We start from the raw sequence: 18851 nt of genomic DNA on the forward strand, positions 1-18851 counted from the left end.
TTCCAGAAGGTTTGATATATTCTATGCGTTAGCTCTAAAAAATTCCATATAGTCGTCAGGAACTATCAGGGTCATTTCCTTCAGATGAGTTATGTTTTGACTGGATTTTTCAATTTTTTTACTATGGCAACATATGGCCAATCAGAATAGAAAATCCCATCTGTTTGCAATTGGTTTCAGCTACTATGTTTTAGTCTGCTGGTAATATTTTGCATTCTAGGCTAGGTAGGACTTAGGCTAAGATTTTGTTTTTTTCAATAGACTTCTACAAAGAAGAAGATTCTGAAACAGGTTTAATTCAGCAGTGACACTTTGAGATCACCTTTAAGGTTTTTATTTCTATACTATCATCAAAATCAGATTGATTTTTTTTGTAATGTTTGTAGTTCTATAAAAGATAAAATCACCGAGGAAATGACAAACCCAAACATAAGTGTCTTTAATATTTATATTATAGCCCAATACAGCATTCATTGTGCTGAGAGATCAATATTTGTCTCAAGCTACGATTAGCATTTAGAGGAAATAGTTTATAACAAAGCATGACTGCTTCTGGCTTTGAAACTACATGACACTGGACTTGTCCAACCAGCTTTGAGTGAAATTCCTCTCTCAACATGTCTCAAGAAGACTTCCTGCTAAACAAACACCTGGGTGGGGAAAGTAGCTGGATGAACCAGGACTGCAAGCCTGGGCTACATTTATTTTTACTGGATTACTTATAATCCACACCATTCCTTTTTTCTAAAACTCTTCCATTTGTATATTCTTAGAAACTTTCAGTACAATGTATCACCACTGTTAAGCACAGCTATGCTGCTTTGAAAAGCAACCACCACTGATTGCTGAAATGGTATATTCAATTAAAAAGACGGCAATAATTATTACAGTCAAGTTTATATTCATTACATGGCCTACTATGTACCTCTATACCTCCTGAAGCAACTAACCAAGTGGTATATCAGATGCTGTAAAAGGTGACTTATGAAATTCTTATACTTGCTAGGCACCAACTAAAATGAGTTGCATACTCAAAGGACAAGGCAGTCTTTAAGATTAGAGTCTGATAAGGGGGTAAATAAACCATACACCTAACAGGAATAATAATCTAAGCATTGAAGTTATTAAACCTACTGTGCATCAAATCATCTCACCACTGTGTACGATGAAAACATTTGAAAATAAGCACCTGATAAATCACCATGCAGAGACACGGCTGAACACAAACTTATGCAACGTACACACCCAAATGAGCATTTTAGGACAGATTTATTAGCTTGTGGATGTTCCTAATTATTTGAAAAACTATAGTCTTATTACCAATAGTAACAGCAATCTGTAATAAGACTCTAAATCTCAGGAAAAAAAAAGAAGTCACTTGCTGAAGAAATGAAGAATAAAAAGAGAGAGAAAATTAAGCCAATCTTGACACGTAAAGAAAACAAAGGCAGTTGTCCCTTGCATCAGCACTTTTATCCTGTCACTACCAACAAGGTTTCTGGAAGTATGAACTCAATGATACAATGTAGAAGGCATACCAGAAAGAACGCAAGGGAAGATTTATTGCATTCAATTATTTTTGTTTAAAAGTTTCCTCTGGGGCACAAGCACGTAATATATTGTACTTTCCATTACCTGGTGCAAATGTAAAACATACCTGAAAAACACATTTCATGCTTATGACATATTAAAACAACAAGTAAGATGTCATGGCATGAGTTGATAGATTAACTGCCGGTTACTGATGTTGTACTTTATTAGTTAACAGCAAATTAATATCATCGGGCATATTTCCTCTCTTATACCTAAAAAATATTAGTATGGAAACAGAGATTCCCATATATTCCTATCACTAGATTCTAGAATAGGGCTTTTAATATAACTTGGGACAAGATAAGCAGCAATTTATAATCTGTTTGCAAACATATTCCACTTAATGTAAAGCCTTTTCTACCTCAGTTACCTTTTGCACAATAAAGAATTTTTATACTACAAAGTCAAAAAACTACACAGGCATCCCCATGATTCTTTTGCTGTGATACTGATTCCACTTGACACACAAACACACACCCTTGTACCTTATGAAGTAGCTCCTAAAGAATATTTCAGGAAATTGTACTGAGTTTATAATAACTGCCCCTACTATAAAATGTCACCAGAATCATCAGCAGCACCTTTAATTTACATTTATATAGCTCTGTAGATTCACTGTTAGACAAAGTAAAAAGAATGGGAAGCCAGCATGTTCTTGTACGGGCTTTATATCACCACACTTACTTATTATTTCCACTATCTGCTATTAGTAAATCTTATTTGATTTGTCTTCCACACTTCTTTCCAAAGCAGTGAAAGCAAAGATATAAATAGAAAACAACCTGACACAAAAATCAGATGCAAACTAAAGTCTAAAACATTAGTGTGTTGAACATATGGCTAAGTTTGGTCTTTCATGCTTAGCATTCTGCACACTCCACTGGATGCACATCTCAATTACAATAAATTGTAATGAGTGACACATTGCTACATACTTTTCCTGGCTCCACCTCCAGAATAAAACTACAAACACATTAGTTTTGGCTAAACCACTTCAATTTCCATTCAGATACCACTTCAAACCATGTCACAAGCTTCTTCTAGTACAACAGCCAAGTTCTGCAAACGCCCAGCCATAATAATGAGCTGGACATGTCCCCAGTGTTGCTGTAAGTAGAAGGCTCCCCTTCAGCACAGGCTGTTCTTCCATATTAGATATATATAATCTTCTGCTTCCTTTGACCTGAGAAGAACTCAGTAGTGACTCTCTGACATATTTCTTAAGGATAGGGTTATAAAATTGGAGTTCACAGTCCGGCCTAGTGATAACCCTCACAGTTTCTGCTGATGGAAACAGTCCTTCCCTACAGCCCCAGGAATCTGAGTGCATGTCATCTCTTCACATGTATAACAGAAAAAGTGGACACAGTGGGTTTACATGGATTTAAAACAATAAAATCCCACAATAAACATCAATCAACATCTCATAATTTTGAGAATTTTCTAAGCTTCAACCAAATTTCTCAAAGTTGTCCAAACTCCTCACATCCTGCTCATATTTACTGTCTGAATTACAAAGACTCTCTCAATCTTTTTCAACCTCTCCCTCTAAGATAATTATTTTTCTCTTTTATCAGAATACTGTCCCATTGCTAAATCTAATAGGCTCAAAGATAAGTTCTCTAGCCATCTCTATCAGCAATAGCTGGACAAATCAGCCCTTCAGGTGAGTAATGGCAACTGCAAGTACACCCACCCTGTATGACTGGATTAATAACTGTTTAAGGCAGCCTTTGGTCAGCAATATAAGGCAGCAGCTGTGGCTCCAAACAGCACTCCTGACCTCTGATTTATATATCAGTTTCTGATTTAGACTTCCAGACCCCTGACTCCTGTTTTGGTTCCTGTCTGGGTCCAGATCCGTGGCTCTTGAAACACCAGCTACAGCACATTTGCCTATCACCCAAACCTTCCCATTAGTTAAAGGATTTATTACTTCTTCCTGGGAATTCCAATTCAAATAACTGTTTTATCCCACACTTTCACAGCTCTTTGTTCAGTTACTCTTTTAAATAGGGGATCATCAAAGTTTCTTCCATTGTTCCAGGTCCTGAAAATTTATTGCGTAGAGTTGGTATGACATGGCTGACTTCACATGCAATAAAGAATTGAGTAATATGGAAATTTCATAGCCAAAATGGACCAGTTATCTCATACAGTGACGTGGTCTGAAGTCACAACTCCAGTCTCTGAAACCTAAAAATTATATAAAATCTACAAGAACAAATTATCTATCTTTGTTTTTCAGGTTTTTAAAACATATTTGTATTGTTTCTTATCTTTACTGTACAATCCCAAGCACTAAAAATTTAATTTAATCAAAGAAAGCTGATGTTCATACTCACAATTTTCTAGGAATAAAATTGGGAACCATCCACCCACCTTACTTATCCCAGGAAGAAAATCTGTGCATTTTGTCTCCATAAGATTACCACCAGAATGAAAGTGACACATTACCCTGGATGTTTAAAAGGAAACAGGCACCTCTTCGAAGAGCACAACGTGTGCTACTTGCACATAAGCCTTTGTTGTCATCACAAGTGGTGGTATTTCTACATTTCGAGCTGGTCTTTCAGGCAAACTTCTACTCCATCCAAAATACACTTTAAACATAGGGGTTTTTTTTTACAGCTGTTTTCTGTTTTTCCAGCCACCCCTCAACCTTACTGACATCCATATTATTCCTCCAGCACTTTCCCAACTCTCAAATAAACAGATATGTCCATAGTCTATCTGCTCCAAAACATACTTACTGGCATGAGCAGGACTTCGCAGTGGAGTCCAGGAGCCCAGATTCAAATGCACACCAGTGGACAAAGGTGTGTATTGATTTAAGTTCATGTTAAGCACTTTACTCACAAAGTTTTTAGTATTATCTGTGTATGTCATTTAATCTATCCGTAAACTTAGTAATTGAAAAAAAAACCCAAACCAACAGTAATGGTTATGAAAAATAGTAGAAGTAGACCTGGGTTACATTTTTCATAAGTTAACTTTTCAGTGGTCTAGTATTTTACCTATGGCTTAATACAGAACACAAGTGGGAAGGAAGCATCTTTTGAATGCTAACATTTCAACTTTTTTCTTTAGTATGCCATGCAGCATCAAAATGACTGAAATGTATGTTCTTTTGCAGATGCCGCTACGAACACTGCTTCCCCCTCCTTTACAAAACAATTCTTTAACAGAGTTCTAAGATTAAGTCATGACAATATAAACCCAATGGAGTTCAGAGTCACGCTACTGGAAAACACAGTAATGAAGAAAGATTCAACCCCCAGTTCAGCGATGACAAATGAGCTATATAAGCTGACATTCCTAACTTTTGCCAAAAAGAAAATCAATAGAATCTTTAATGACTAGCAATCATCTCTAATCATACCAAACAAATGGTTGAGAACCCTCCTGTAATAGGGACAGACTGTGTTAATATAGTGTAATATGTGCTATAAAGCAGAGGAATGGCTCTACAACTCCTGCTCTCAAGAGCTCCACTGCTGCCCAAGAGACAGCTGGCATGGATAGAACTGCAGAAAATAAAGCTTTGAAGGACTGCGATTCAGTCTATTATAAAAATACTAGTAGTAAGATGATAAATAGAGAAGAGAAAAATAACACTCTAGCTATATTAATTTGTTCTATAAAAGCAAATGCATAAGTAAGCAAACATGAATCTGTATTAAATTCCTATTTTCCTATTTTCCAGCTCCAGACCATAAGGAAGTATACAGTGGAGGAAGTGGGTTTGATTAATTAAAAAAGCAGCAATACAAGACTGCAGCTGTTCCTGCTTAAGCATAGAGCTTTGGAAAACTTTGTTCAGTTCTGCAACCTTGATCTCAAGGCATTCCATCCCAGTTTCCTTCAGAAGAGGATGAAGAACTTGAATAATGCTGTACAACATGGCTAAACTTTCATCCAGAATCTCTTTTGTGGGCTTTGTTTTATTTAAAGAAATGCATTTTAAACAGAACTGTGGGGGAAAATCTGCTATATAAAAAGAACCCAGAGCTGCTGAACTAGAAAGCAAAATCGTTCTGCTAAATCTTTATTTTCATATTTTGAAGTACTAAGCAAAAACTGTAAAAAATATACTGTATTTAGATTATTTTAAACAAGCAACCACAAAAAAGAATGACTGTGCCTGGTTTATTCAGAATCTAATGAGTGTTCCTAATGCAAAGGGGAAAGGAAAGTTCTGTCCAGGAATCCTAAAAGACCAAGTATCACAAAAGTAGTGAAATGTGCAGCCCAGCGAAAGGTTTGGCATCTACTGATAACAGCACAGCAGTGATTCAAAAGCAAATAAATGAAAAATCAATGAGCTTTGAGAAATTCTGACAATGAAAAGGTCTCTCTCCCTGTGAGATCAAGTGGAGAAGCCCCATTAACAGAGCAGCCATCTGCTTTTTCCTCCTTGTTCTGTGTGGTACAACCATTCATGTTTTCTCCTTCATCATTACAAGGACATTCACAATTGAGCAAACAGGCCCAACACCAGGGGAGGAAAAAAAATCATGTTGGATGACACAGAAGGGTGCAAGAAAACAGCCTTTAAAAGCAAACCAAACCCAGCACTGTATTTGGAAATTGGAGAAACGAGAACTTGTTGCACACACTATCCCCAGTGCCAGGTAAACCGATGACTCCAGGAAGCCCTGAGCGTGATGTGTGCCCCATTGAGGAAAGTGATTATTCACACTCAGAGAGATTAAATATTTGTGTAAATTCCTTTGCAAGAGTATCTGACGCTCTTGTCAAACAAGCAGGATTTCCCTGAATGCTGCTGAATAAACTTTGAGATGAAGGACAAATTTGTATTATTGACAAATGCCTCTCTTGACTTGTCTCCTTTGATTATCCACCATGTTAATGTCATTTGGACAGGCTAAATGTTTCTAATATAACTGCTGAAATACATACTGCGGAAGAATACATTTTACAAGGGATACCATATAACAAAGTGGCGGTAGATAAGACGAGCCTAAAAGAGAAAGGAAGTAAAAATTCCACTCTCTTGAAGAGAAAATTGGCTCAGATTCATTCCCTGAAGGTGACATTCAGAACAAAATCCAAAGCAACAAGTGGTTTGGATTTGGGGTCTGTTTTATCAGCTGATAGTTGAAATCAAGCTGTAAGAAAGGAAACATTCTGGTTCCATTCATGGGGGTTCTCTTGCTGCTTTGCATGACTTTCAAAGCAACAAAATAGTTTGGAAATAAATTAATTAAAAAATGACTCATTAAAATTAACATTCAGACATCTGCATTATACCAAAAAACCCCAAAATAAAGCTTGCCTCTTAATCACAGTCAGTCATGTGGACAGCGCACTGCGGAGGAATGTAATGAGTGTTTTGGCTACAGCACTAATTCTTTTCAGAGTACAAATATATTTGCTTTAAAAGTAATGCAGAACATACATATTCCTTTCCAAATTCCCCAAGTGCCTTCTCTTCTTTTCCCCATCCTTCCTGAGGACTTTTTTACAAGGAGGACTGTATTTAATGGACAAACATTTCTTCAATTTAGTAGTCTTACAGCTAATTAAGAGGGCATGCTAATTCTTTACCACTAGAATTTAGATCTGTTTCTCTTCAAACTGTATTCTTCAACACAATTTATACTGAAACTATAGCATGAGCAGATTTGACTTTACACAACGGCTCTCAAGTTTATGACACGAGAAAAACATTTTCTCTATTACTATGAATTCTAATGATTTATTTTAAACTAGTAAAATGAAGGGGTTTAGCTCCACTGATGAACTTACATGTAGGGCATTGATTCTTCTTTTAAAAAGCATAAGTACTTCAATACATGAGAAAAACTAAACCAAATCATTTACCAGTTTGCCGCAGATTAGCTTTATGGGTTACATTAAAAATAACCTTTATTTATAAACATTTTCCCCATGCAGAAATATCCCAGAATGTTAAAATTTGGCATGGAATATTTCTACGCATGAAGCAAACCCATAGTTTACAGCGATAAGAGGGATGACAACAGTTCAAGAGATAACGCCTGCTTGTTTCCCAGAAGAATGAGGTGTAATCTCATGGTAGGGTGGTTCAAGCAAAATCACATTCACTCAAAAAAACCCCTCCAAACTACTCTGTAAGCTACAGATTTCTTACTTTTAAAAAGAATGTACAGTACTATCATGCCTTTACTACGATTTCTCAGATGATTTCCAAATGTTTCATTACTGCATAGTATGGGATATGGTTTCTGATCCAGATGCTTAAAAGAACAAATTAACAAAGAAACTTGATCTGAGCTAGACTTGGCAAATTTTCCAGAAAAAAAAGTAGACTGATGTTTTGGAAGCTGCTCAAACAAAAGCCAAAATGGAAATATGCCTCTTTCAACCATACCCTAGGCTGCTGTTAAAAATAAAAGGACAGTTACAGTTTCCACAAGTGTGAACTGCAGCTGAGGTTTATAAAATACAAAACTTAGATATCAAAACTGCCCAAGAATAATTCTTCACTTTAATCTAAAGCTAAAATAACCATTTTATACGCTGCATTAAGAAAAAAAAAAACAACATAAATGAGATCCTACATAGATTTTAATGACTCTGTATCAATTAGAATGAAAACACTCATTATTTTTACATTATTAAAATATTTAAATTTACAATTTAAAAGTATGCTGTTGTAGCATGGAAATGGTACAAAACTGACACAAGTCCATTAAGCAATAATAACTCATGCTTCTACATAAACTTTAATCTGACCATTTCAAAGCACCTAATGAACACCAGCTAGAAGTTTTGAGAAGCTTTTTTTCCATCTCTGTACTAGGAAGCCGTAGGAAAGGCAGCTCAAACATGTCTGGAGTCACGTACGATTTACGTGAATTCAAATGTGCTGAGGTATTGTTTTATCTGATAGCCTTGTTCCTCCCTGAAGAAAGACGTGGTTAAACCTCTGTATAGCCACACATCTATCTATAAATACCATAAAAATCTTTAAAATCTTAGCCATTTTTTTTTCAAATTATTATTATTATTTCAAGCCCTTCAGAGAGGAGAAATCCAAATTTGTCCTTGGCTCCACTTACTTCAGGCAAAGAATTTGGCCAAATGTTTGTATTCCATCAATACGAAGAAACTATGAACTTAAACAATAAAAATAACCAATACCATATACAAATTACATATGGAAGAATGATTGTAATTGTCTGTCTTTCCACCCCCCTACCTTATATTAGTGCTGTATGGTTGCAATTTAAGAACTAGAAAAGTTCCCAAACTAGAATTCCTACAGCGAACTAGCCAGGCATAACTACCACAGAGAATATCCCTGTCCACTTCATACCACAGTCTGCCTGGTCTGACACACACCATGGAGTTTAGTTAGGTAAACCTATAATACTATGTTTGCATTATATAGGTCCATTTTATCCTACTTTCCTAGAAAGGTGGAACGGCTCGCAGAACCCAGGCGTAGCTGATTTAGAAAACATCTGCAACAAATCTAATTCCCTCTTTCATTCTACTACAACCACTTGGCTCTTAAAGTGTGAAAAATGGCTATCACTTAGTAAACTTAAGTGTCAAACTACTTGAAGGTACACTCACTTTAAGAATAAAAGAGAAGTTCAATTACAAATGTGCTTACCTTGACTGGAGGTTAGCATTTTATAATAGAAGAGAAATTTACAAGAAGGGTGAGTTCAGTATACAAAACGAATGATGGGAAGTTTAGAGGCACCTAATGAGTAAAAGTTCTGTGGCATTCAGATGCTTTAACTGCTTCATCTATATTTTAATTATGCAACAAGGTAAAGTACAAATTTAAAAAAGACTTGAATACAGTTAGTTATACACAACGTTTAGATTCCTGTCAATGAATCGTGGAGCTTTTAATTTTGCCTGTGCATGACTGCTATTCTGTTTTGAATTCACACCCACAATGGCCAAGATATTTCCCATACTGATAACAAAGAGGGGTTTTGTTACTGCTGACTGAGGAGTCAGTGGCAGCTGCACTATGTGGCTGACATAATCAGTATAAAAATCCTAGCTTGCAGCAAGGGCTGCTCATTAGAATATAAAACAATCAGAATGTTGAATCTGTAATTTCAGCAGCTGCTACTGTACATTTTCCATAACTTTCAAGCTCCAGCTCTCAGTGCATAACTTTCTGCTTCTTCATGTCCCAGATCTCACTTTTGTGATAAAAACCATTTGTGCGATTGTACCACAAATCAAATGCCTGAAATGATCCAGTTTAAAAATAATGCGACAGAAATGGCAATATTCTTAATCCAAACCATTCCAGAGATGCATTTTGCAATGCAGCTTCTTAAAGAGTTGCCCTGTCACAGCAGAGGAACAGACCAAGGCACAGATTAAGACCTAGGAGTAGTGGAAGGACAGAAACTTCCCAACTCAGGCTTTCCTTCAAAGCCAGCTTTGCCTGCAGAGATGACCTGAGTTTTTATACACAAAACCTTATTCTATTTTTGCATCAATACAGCACTACTGCAAAAGAAGGAAGCAAAATTGTTGCATTTGTCACTCACAACTTCAGTGAGCATTGGCTTGTTGATGAAAGATCACTTGATTATCAGTGCCAGACAGACAATAAATCACAGTGCTGGTGACTGTCTCAGCACTTTAGGGAAATTTAATATATGTTGGGTGAGTTTCTGTTTCCTGTATTTTTAAATATCTTGCTAAAAAATATTTAAAGTAGTTATATATATTTTAACTCCTTTTCCTCTCCTGTATGCAGTTTTTCTCAGAAGACCCCTTTGTGAGCAGCCCCCATGAACAGATGCTTTCACGCACCCCCATCAGGCTTGTGCCCAGACCAGTCCGTTTTAACATCATAGTCCTAAAGCCACAGAGGCACAAGGTTATGGATCTAGTGCTACATTTAAATGGAAATAATCTCTGTCATCATCAATGATAAAAACCATCCTCAATGAAGAGATCTTCCTGGTAAAAGCATATCATATCAGATGCTATGAAATCATCCTACAACACTTAAGGGAACCTACACAATTGTCCCTGACCTCAACAACAAGGGAAAGCTATACTTTCAGGTGAGAAAGATAACATAGTGCATTTACTGGCTTCCCCCCAATCACTCCTGCTGTTGTCTGGCTTGCACCTCTGCTGACCAGCTTTCTCACCCGTGTCTAACATCTTCTGACACTCAGCAAGCTCTATCAGAGGAGACAGAAATGTAGCTGTCATCAACCTACTAAAAACTCTGCAGATCGTATCTTCTTATTCACCCTCCTAACAATATCTTGCATGAAGACATTTATGATTAATGAGAATTAAACTGTAGAAAGAGAAGAAACAGTACTTTGGAATTTAAAAATAAAATTGGGTAAAGACTATAAATTATATCATAAGAATATCCAGAGAAAGAATGGGTTTTATGATCTAAGAGTTGGCCTCATTCCTGTGCTTTCCAGGCCAGTTTCTGCATCCCTCCCTGTACTGGGTTTATGGTGCAATGCACTCCTTAACTAGTTAGTAGTTACTCAAGAGTTATCCCTTCTTGTCAGTGACCATGGAAATCTGCACTTGCACAAATAAACTTTTAAGTACCCGGTACTATTATTCAAGAGAAGAAGGAAAATTCAGGTCTTAAAAGGTATTTCTCACTGAATAGGATTGAGTTTCACTTAAATATAGCTCTCAAGGAATGAACTAAAGAATGACAAATCCAGTCACATACCTAGAGCTTTCAGCCTTATCAAAGAATACTGTAAACAGGGTCATGACGATAAATACATGGGACACTTTGCAATGAAACAGGGAACACAATAGCATCCATAGAGGCATTTGCTGAAACATCATCTACCTTCCTCCCAGAGTTATAAACCCATTTTTTCTTCTTTAATAAGGCTGCATCTTCAGCAAAAACCAATATTGACAAAGAGCATCCAAACATTCTTTTTATAAGAAAGGTAACTGTGGCCTGCAAGTATTTTCAATGCATTCCGCATAATTCAAATAGCAGTGTCAGTGGAAAACAGCAGTGACCATAGCGAGGATCTCCTTCCCCTTGCTGAGAGAGAAGGAATGAATGCATTTTTGGCCAAGTGCAAATAATCACATTCAGTGTCAAGCACAAGTAAAGCAATTCAGACAGATTAATTCCTGGGAGACAACTGATTCTGGCACCAGCAGAAAGAAGCAACACGAAACACCTTTTCCAAGGTCATTTATGGCTCTTCCCTTCTGACAGCCTGCATAGGGATTCTCTGAAAACACTTAATCGATTTAAACTCAGGTAAGTTCCAATACCCCTGTCCTGTCAGTACAATATTTGTGGAAATACTCCAGAAGCCTCATGCAAGTGCTCAAGAGCTGGTGTGGTGGAGCTCTTGTTTTCCGTATGAAATAAAATCACCCACTGAAAATAACAGATCAGATCTAATTGTGGTAATGGATTAAAACTGGTAACTAAACAGATTATTAAGCTCAAAGTAGCTGGGAGGGAAAAAGTGCAAAGCAGAGAATGTCATTTCATAGGAAATGAAAAGTACAATTTGTGAAGCAGAAGTGCAGTGTCAAAGTACTGCAGATACAAACCCTTTTCAGCTCAATTCAACAATTAGCTGCAAATTGTATGCATGCTTTTACAGAAAAGATTGTCTTTATAGGCACTTGTACTGTATTTAAACATACTTATCTGTGTATGCAATATTATCACTACAAGTTCAGAAAGCATTTATTACAAATGGTGACAATCATGGTTGCAGAACCTCTGTAATTAATAGCATCCCTGTGCCTGTTCAGAGCTATATATTCCCTGTCATTTTAAATAATCCAAGTAAAATAAAAGAAATAATTATTTCTTCAAAGCCTAACCAACTATTTTGTATTTGTATCATTCAAGTGGTTTAGCAAGCAAATATCCATTTGCCCAGCAGCTAACAGTGCAGGAAAGGGAATTTGGTCTCTGCAGACAATTTCACATTGATTTTTCAGAAGCATAAGATATGTCTGTCCTTCACATACACTAACTAATGATCTATTGCATGTGAAATGTTTAAAGAATATTTTACAGCTAGCATATAATATTTTAACTTGCGTTTTATGAAGCCACCACCATATTTAAATGATGGTATTAGCTGACATAAGCAACTATTTAACACCAACCAAATGCAGTTAGACTCAAATTACCTGATGTAAGTAACGTCAGCTAGAATCACAGAATGGTTTGGGTTGGAAGGGACCTTATATGAATGTTATTCTCCTACTAATTCTCAAAGATATCTGTTTCAATGTTAATATATAATAAACAATTGCCACTCACAAACACTTTTCTTGAGAAATAGTCACTATATCATTTAGGCTATACTGTCAACAAAAGTAACGTTAAGAAAATTTAAGCTGATGTTATGGTTTTCACGGCATCTTTTTGACAGCACAGCTTGTATCCAAGATTTGACCACTCACAATTTCTAAACCAGATTACAAAGCTAAATCCATGCAAACCCTTAATGGATCAGGATTTTATTTCTAACACTGCAAAAACTTCAGTTGTGGCCAAGTCTTATCAGCCACAGTGGCAGACAGATTACAGAAGATGCGCCACGGATAAGTATGAAGCGCTACCAGCTTAAACCAATTACACTCAGCACAAAGTTGTCAAGCTACAGATGAATGCCAAATCCTAACATGTAATTTCTGTCACGCTTACAAATCTTAAGGGGAATTATACTGAATATAGAGCCTGTAAGAAACGCAAATGTAGCTGGGAAAGCACACAGTAGAAAGAACAGTATTTGCAAATATGTAAGATTTTAGTGGTGTTTAAATAAGGAACCCACATTAACTCAGGAATTACCATTTCAAAATCTACAGGATTTTTACTAGAAGCCCACAGTTCAAACTTGCCTGCATCTATTCCTTAATGGACATATCCATTAAATTACTTGCCAGCTGAGAGTCATATCTTTCACAATAAGAAGCGTAGTGAGAGGTAACTACAAAGCAACCCATAGCTGTCCTACTTACTCTTTACAGGCAGGAAAATGTGTGATAAAATGCATGGTTTGTGATTCACTTCCTCTGGTTTCCTTACTTTGGTACTGTTAACCTGGGAACTCCTGATGGCCTTCTACAGTGCTCTTAGACCATATGAAAAAAATCTAGACAGACAATCACTGTACAGTTTCAGGCACATAATTAGCAATTATTTCATGCACACTTCACAATAATAATCTGTTACCTACTAAGGGAAAGAAACATTAATGAGCTACTTCTGGTGCCGCTCTGTGTACTGTGTTTGCATAATAATGAGGTCCAATCTGCTGGAAAACACATAAAGGACAAATTAATAAGGTCGTCATTTTTGTCTAATGATGCTTAATACAGTTTTAGCAATCTGCTCAAGACAAAAGACGGTCACTCAGACATAGCCGATTATGCATTCGCGTGGCAGATGAAATCTTTATTAAACAGAATGATGAATCTGATTAACATGCGATAACAAATATACAGTCTGCGAGAATGACCGTGCCACCTCCTGCAAGCATCCCTCACGTCGACTATTAAGGCTTTACTCAGATTGAGGTCAGACTGGTATTCCCGATAGGCGCATTAAGATAAAAGTTTGCCAAATGTGGTAACGTGATGAGCAAAACAATATCCTGTTATATAAAAGCTACTGTCTCAACAGCTGACTGCCTAATCAGTTCTAGCAACAACTCCTTAATAAGTTTAAAAATCTAATTGTCAGTTTCGTTCACCTTTTAACATTTGAAAGACAATTTATTACATTAGCTAAGCTAGATCTTACAGCACCCCCAGTCCTCCACATTTACGGTACCAAAACATTTTCTCTAAGTAGCCAAGCGCTCTCTTCTCTCAAGTGGTTACCACTTCACAAAACTGACTGCAGATAGGAATATAAAATTATTTAGAGTATTTTAAGGAATATATAAAAATAATACTGGTTTATATGCCGCTCATGTCACCAAGTCTGAATACGTTAATGAAGGTTTCTAGGTCAGTGGCCGACACATTACATGATGTAATCGAATTTGTAAAAAAATGAGGCAGTAAATAAAACCCCCTAATTTTTCATGTAAATGCATAACTGATAAAAAGTACATTAAAATGTAAACAAAATGTGATTTGTTAATCTTACCTTACAATTCAGTCATGAAAATAGTGTCACCTCTTTAAATGATTACCAAATCTAGAAGTAAATTACAGACCTTAAATCCAATGATTCTGTTTTAAGCTTGCTTTGCTATAGCAATATGATTTCTATTAAAGGAACAATTCCTTGCCTTCCAGAACTAACTGTACTTGATTTACAGACAGCACACGACACAAAGTAATTTAAGATGACATATGATACCTTATGACAGTGTACATGATTTAATACAGGGTAAGCAGCACTATAAACTACAATGCTGATCTTATCTCTACAAATATATTGCTCAACAACAGCAGGGTCTTGTATTCACAAATGTAACTGGGAGCTAAAACTGACTTAATCACAGCTTCTTCACTTTAATGCATATGTGTTTGCTCTGACATATGATAGCATATAATAAATCATCATTTTAAACTCCTTTGACTCATTCTATATCTCTTCATTTGCATTCATACATTCCCAATTATAAGAAAACAACAGCCATTTGATATAAAGCAAGGAGGTGATAAAATTAAAGCTGTATTTGCCTCTACCATCATTCCTCCTCCGTCCATTCTACCTTCCTAAGTAACATTATCTTCACACACACAAAAAACATAAGAGTAGCTTCCTTCCTCATCCCCACAACTCTTACATTCAAGTCATCTGGCATATTAATCTAGACATAAGTCACACAGTTTGCAACAGATCTGAATCAAAGATGCCAGTTCTGACAATTGTTTCAAGGGTCTATTTAAGATGATGGGATATGTTTTTCCCCAAGCCTGTCTCTGAAACAGACATGCATTAACAGATTAGGTATCTCTACTGAAAGCCATTAGCTTTCAGAACTGCTCTCCAAAGCCAGATGTGGCCTTGTTGCCTCATTGCTCTTCCAGGCCTAGAAGTTTACTGAGATTTCTTCCTAGTGGGTAGAAACAGAATACAAGAAAAGAATAGGAAAGGAAGACACTTCTTCAGGAAACCTGAAACAATTCACAGTGTCTTTCTAGCTTAAAGAAACAGGAAAAGTTAATCTACAAGTAGGCTAAGAACATAACACTTGTTTGTTTTAAACTAATAAAAGCACAACACTTTAAACCCAATACCAGCTGATTACACATTTCTGCCTGATGCACCTGGGATGAAAGACAGCCAGTCCACCCTTCCAACTGCCTACCTAGCCAAGCAGTATGAATCAAACTGATGAGTGTTTGGTTTGCACAGCCAGCCACAGAAAGCAACAAAAGTGGAACATAATGCTGCTGATTTCCTGGCAGTGTTACAGAGCCCCTTATTTGAAATGTACAGAAAGAGACTGTTAAGAAGATAAAACAAATAATTTCATTATACCACAGAGGATCCTATTATTTCCTATTATTTTAGTATATATTCATTCAATATTTCATTATCTTTGATACAAAATGAATGCTAGAATACCATGAAATCTTAGTAATAGTGTCTGAAATTCCAACTCTCATGGCAAGTAATGCTTCATAAACTTTGTCCCATCATCACACTGTTGTATAGTGCATTTCAAATAGCTTGTACAGTGGATAATGATGGACACAGTTCAAAACTTAAGGATTGTACTCAGTTTTTGGCAAAGTTTTAGTCTCAAAAATCTGATTAAATTCAGTTATATTTATATCCACAGTACAAATGAGGGAAAATTGAGGAAAGGCATAGGTGTCCTAAGGTTACCTGCACAGCTCGTTCAGGATGGAGCCTCACCCTCTGTCTTTATCTAAAACTAAGGAATTACTAAGAGTACAGTAAAAATACACATAGCTTTCACAGAGTTCAATCAAGAATTTACTTTGCAAAAATTATTGGAAATACAATACCTATAAATAATTTTCTTGCTGTTGACTCCTTTAGACCTTGTCCATGTTCATCCATCAGGGTCTGATTAATATCTTTTTAGTGCCAGAAATAATATAAAACTACATGTCTGAAAGTTCAAGTCTGACTATATAATTTGTGTAAATAGGTATTGCTCCTTTCATGAAAGACATGGATAGCTGCTGCCTACTTTCCTATCCCTTTCAATATAGGCATTGCATCAAATTAAGTACAGACAACTACAAATACATTAAGTGACCCGAACTCAGCTCTTAACTATAATTTCAAATCTCTGTGGTAGAAATTAGATGAATCATACACAATTCATATAGATAAAATTTTCATTCTAGCTTTAAAAAAAAATAGTATTTTAATATTTAAGATACAAATAATTCAGTAACAATTTTAATGTACAAAGTAAACCAATTTGACTTACCCAAGACTGTACTTTATTATTGAAATGAATAACCTCAGCTCCTATCAAAGGACATGGAGAAATCGACTGAATGACACAGCTCCTGCATTGTAAGTAACTTGTCAGAGAATATTCCTTCTCGTTCCAAACAGCATTTAAAGATAAACTGGCATTCAAGTCTTTCAAAAGGAAAGAAAAAGTACTTTATATAGGCATCAAGAGATATTTTTAAACAGACAAAAGATCACAAGTTGCACTTCACATTTTGAAATGTAATGTTCTTATTTACCAAGAAAGTAACATGGCAAGGAATGCTTACCAACCTCTGCAGACCTAGCAACTTCTAAATTAGAGTCCTTGTGCCAAAATCCACTTACTATTAACTATGCCATCCTAACACCAGACTTGCCCACATATGAACAAAAGTAAGTACCGTACTTCTGGTCTCTGCCACCCGAATGCTGCTAAAGGATTACACGTTTCATGTCCTGACACCTGAAATCATTTCATATTGAACACATTACTTCTGCAGAGTCCTGTTTCAGCCACTGGTATATGCCTCCATATACCAGTGGGGTATACGCCTCCATATACCAGTGGGGTATACGCCTCCATATACCAGTGGGGTATACACCTCCAATTCATGGACTGTAATTTGTTATAAGAAATACAAATGATTCTGTTCTCATTATCCTTATCTTTTTTTTCTGATCAGAATACTACGTAAGGACATGAGAAATTTGGAGTGGAAGGGAAACTGGTATGCACCCTCAGTATTAAATATACAGAGCTCAGCAGATCTCAGTGGAGTTTTGCTTGCTTCCAGTCAACAGTAATTGTGTGTGGCACTCCTTTTATGTATCAACCAATTTTCCCTCTCAGTGTGATGGCTGAACAAGACAGCATCTCAAAGGAAAAATCTTACTATCAATTTCCTAAAAGGCCAAAGGCAAGAGCTGTAAAAGTCCTGCAAATGCCCCAGTTATGAGAAAATAAGTGTATATATTTTCTTGGCCAAGTACCACTGTCAATATCCGATTTGCCAACTTCTGTATTTCCAGACTCCTGAAAAAAAACACTGAACCACATGGTTTTGCTGTTTATCTGCTTTCTAGCCAAAGGCTGTGCCTTGGACAGTAAGCTTCCACTGCAGCATGGTAGTATTGCTTCTATGCTCATTTCACCTTTCAAAGCTTTCCTAGGATTTTCAGAAACATTCACAGCCCTTGGAGAGAGGACACAAAAATACCAGATCATTGAAAGATCTGATATTTTCATGTAAGAAAAAAAATAATTTGCTTTAAGCAGCAAAATGTTCCTTTCAACAAGTTATGAAACAGAATGATATCCTTGAAGGAGAAAGCAAATGGCCAGAGCATTTCATTCATATCCAGTAAAGAACGGCTGGGTATCAGACTTCCTTCAAACTTACAGAAATTTAAGTAGAGCAATGCAAAGGTGTGGAAGTTACAGAATAATTCAGATTCAACCGCCACACTGTGGCAACAAAGCATTGTTAGCCAAAATACTTCATCAACAAAGATGTAGTGAAGCTAAGAGATGAAGATCACACAAAAAAAAATAAAGTCAGAATTATTGATCAAAAGGTGGGCAAAAGTCAATACCAAGACTTTCTGAGAAGAACAGTCTTTGCAGCAATTACACTCAAGAAAAGTAAACAGGTAGAATGCATGATTTGTAACACGGTATACAATGTCCCTTACAAGGAGGAAATTTCCTAATGAGGAAACAATTATAACAAAGCTTTAGAACAGCTTTGAACACTCTCATATCTGCAAAACCTCTATGGTGCTACTTTGGAGATTAAGAAGTACTGGGGCAAGAGACTCGCATTGATCCACTCCATAGGAG

General features: G+C 36.4%; 1 protein-coding gene across 1 annotated transcript in view; it reads right to left on the reverse strand.

Annotated features, from left to right (window-relative positions):
- Positions 1-18851, reverse strand: part of BRIP1 (BRCA1 interacting helicase 1) — a 114610-nt gene that overhangs the window by 30801 nt on the left and 64958 nt on the right. Inside the window, exon 24 of the mRNA XM_062617151.1 lies at positions 17001-17158. Within this exon, the coding sequence (XP_062473135.1) occupies positions 17001-17158 (158 nt within the window). The remainder of the gene's footprint in view (positions 1-17000; positions 17159-18851) is intronic.

This window comes from Pezoporus occidentalis, unplaced genomic scaffold (assembly GCF_034315485.1).
Source record: "Pezoporus occidentalis ecotype Australia unplaced genomic scaffold, CSIRO_AGI_Poc_V1 ctg192, whole genome shotgun sequence".
NCBI classification, from domain to species: Eukaryota; Metazoa; Chordata; class Aves; order Psittaciformes; family Psittacidae; genus Pezoporus; species Pezoporus occidentalis.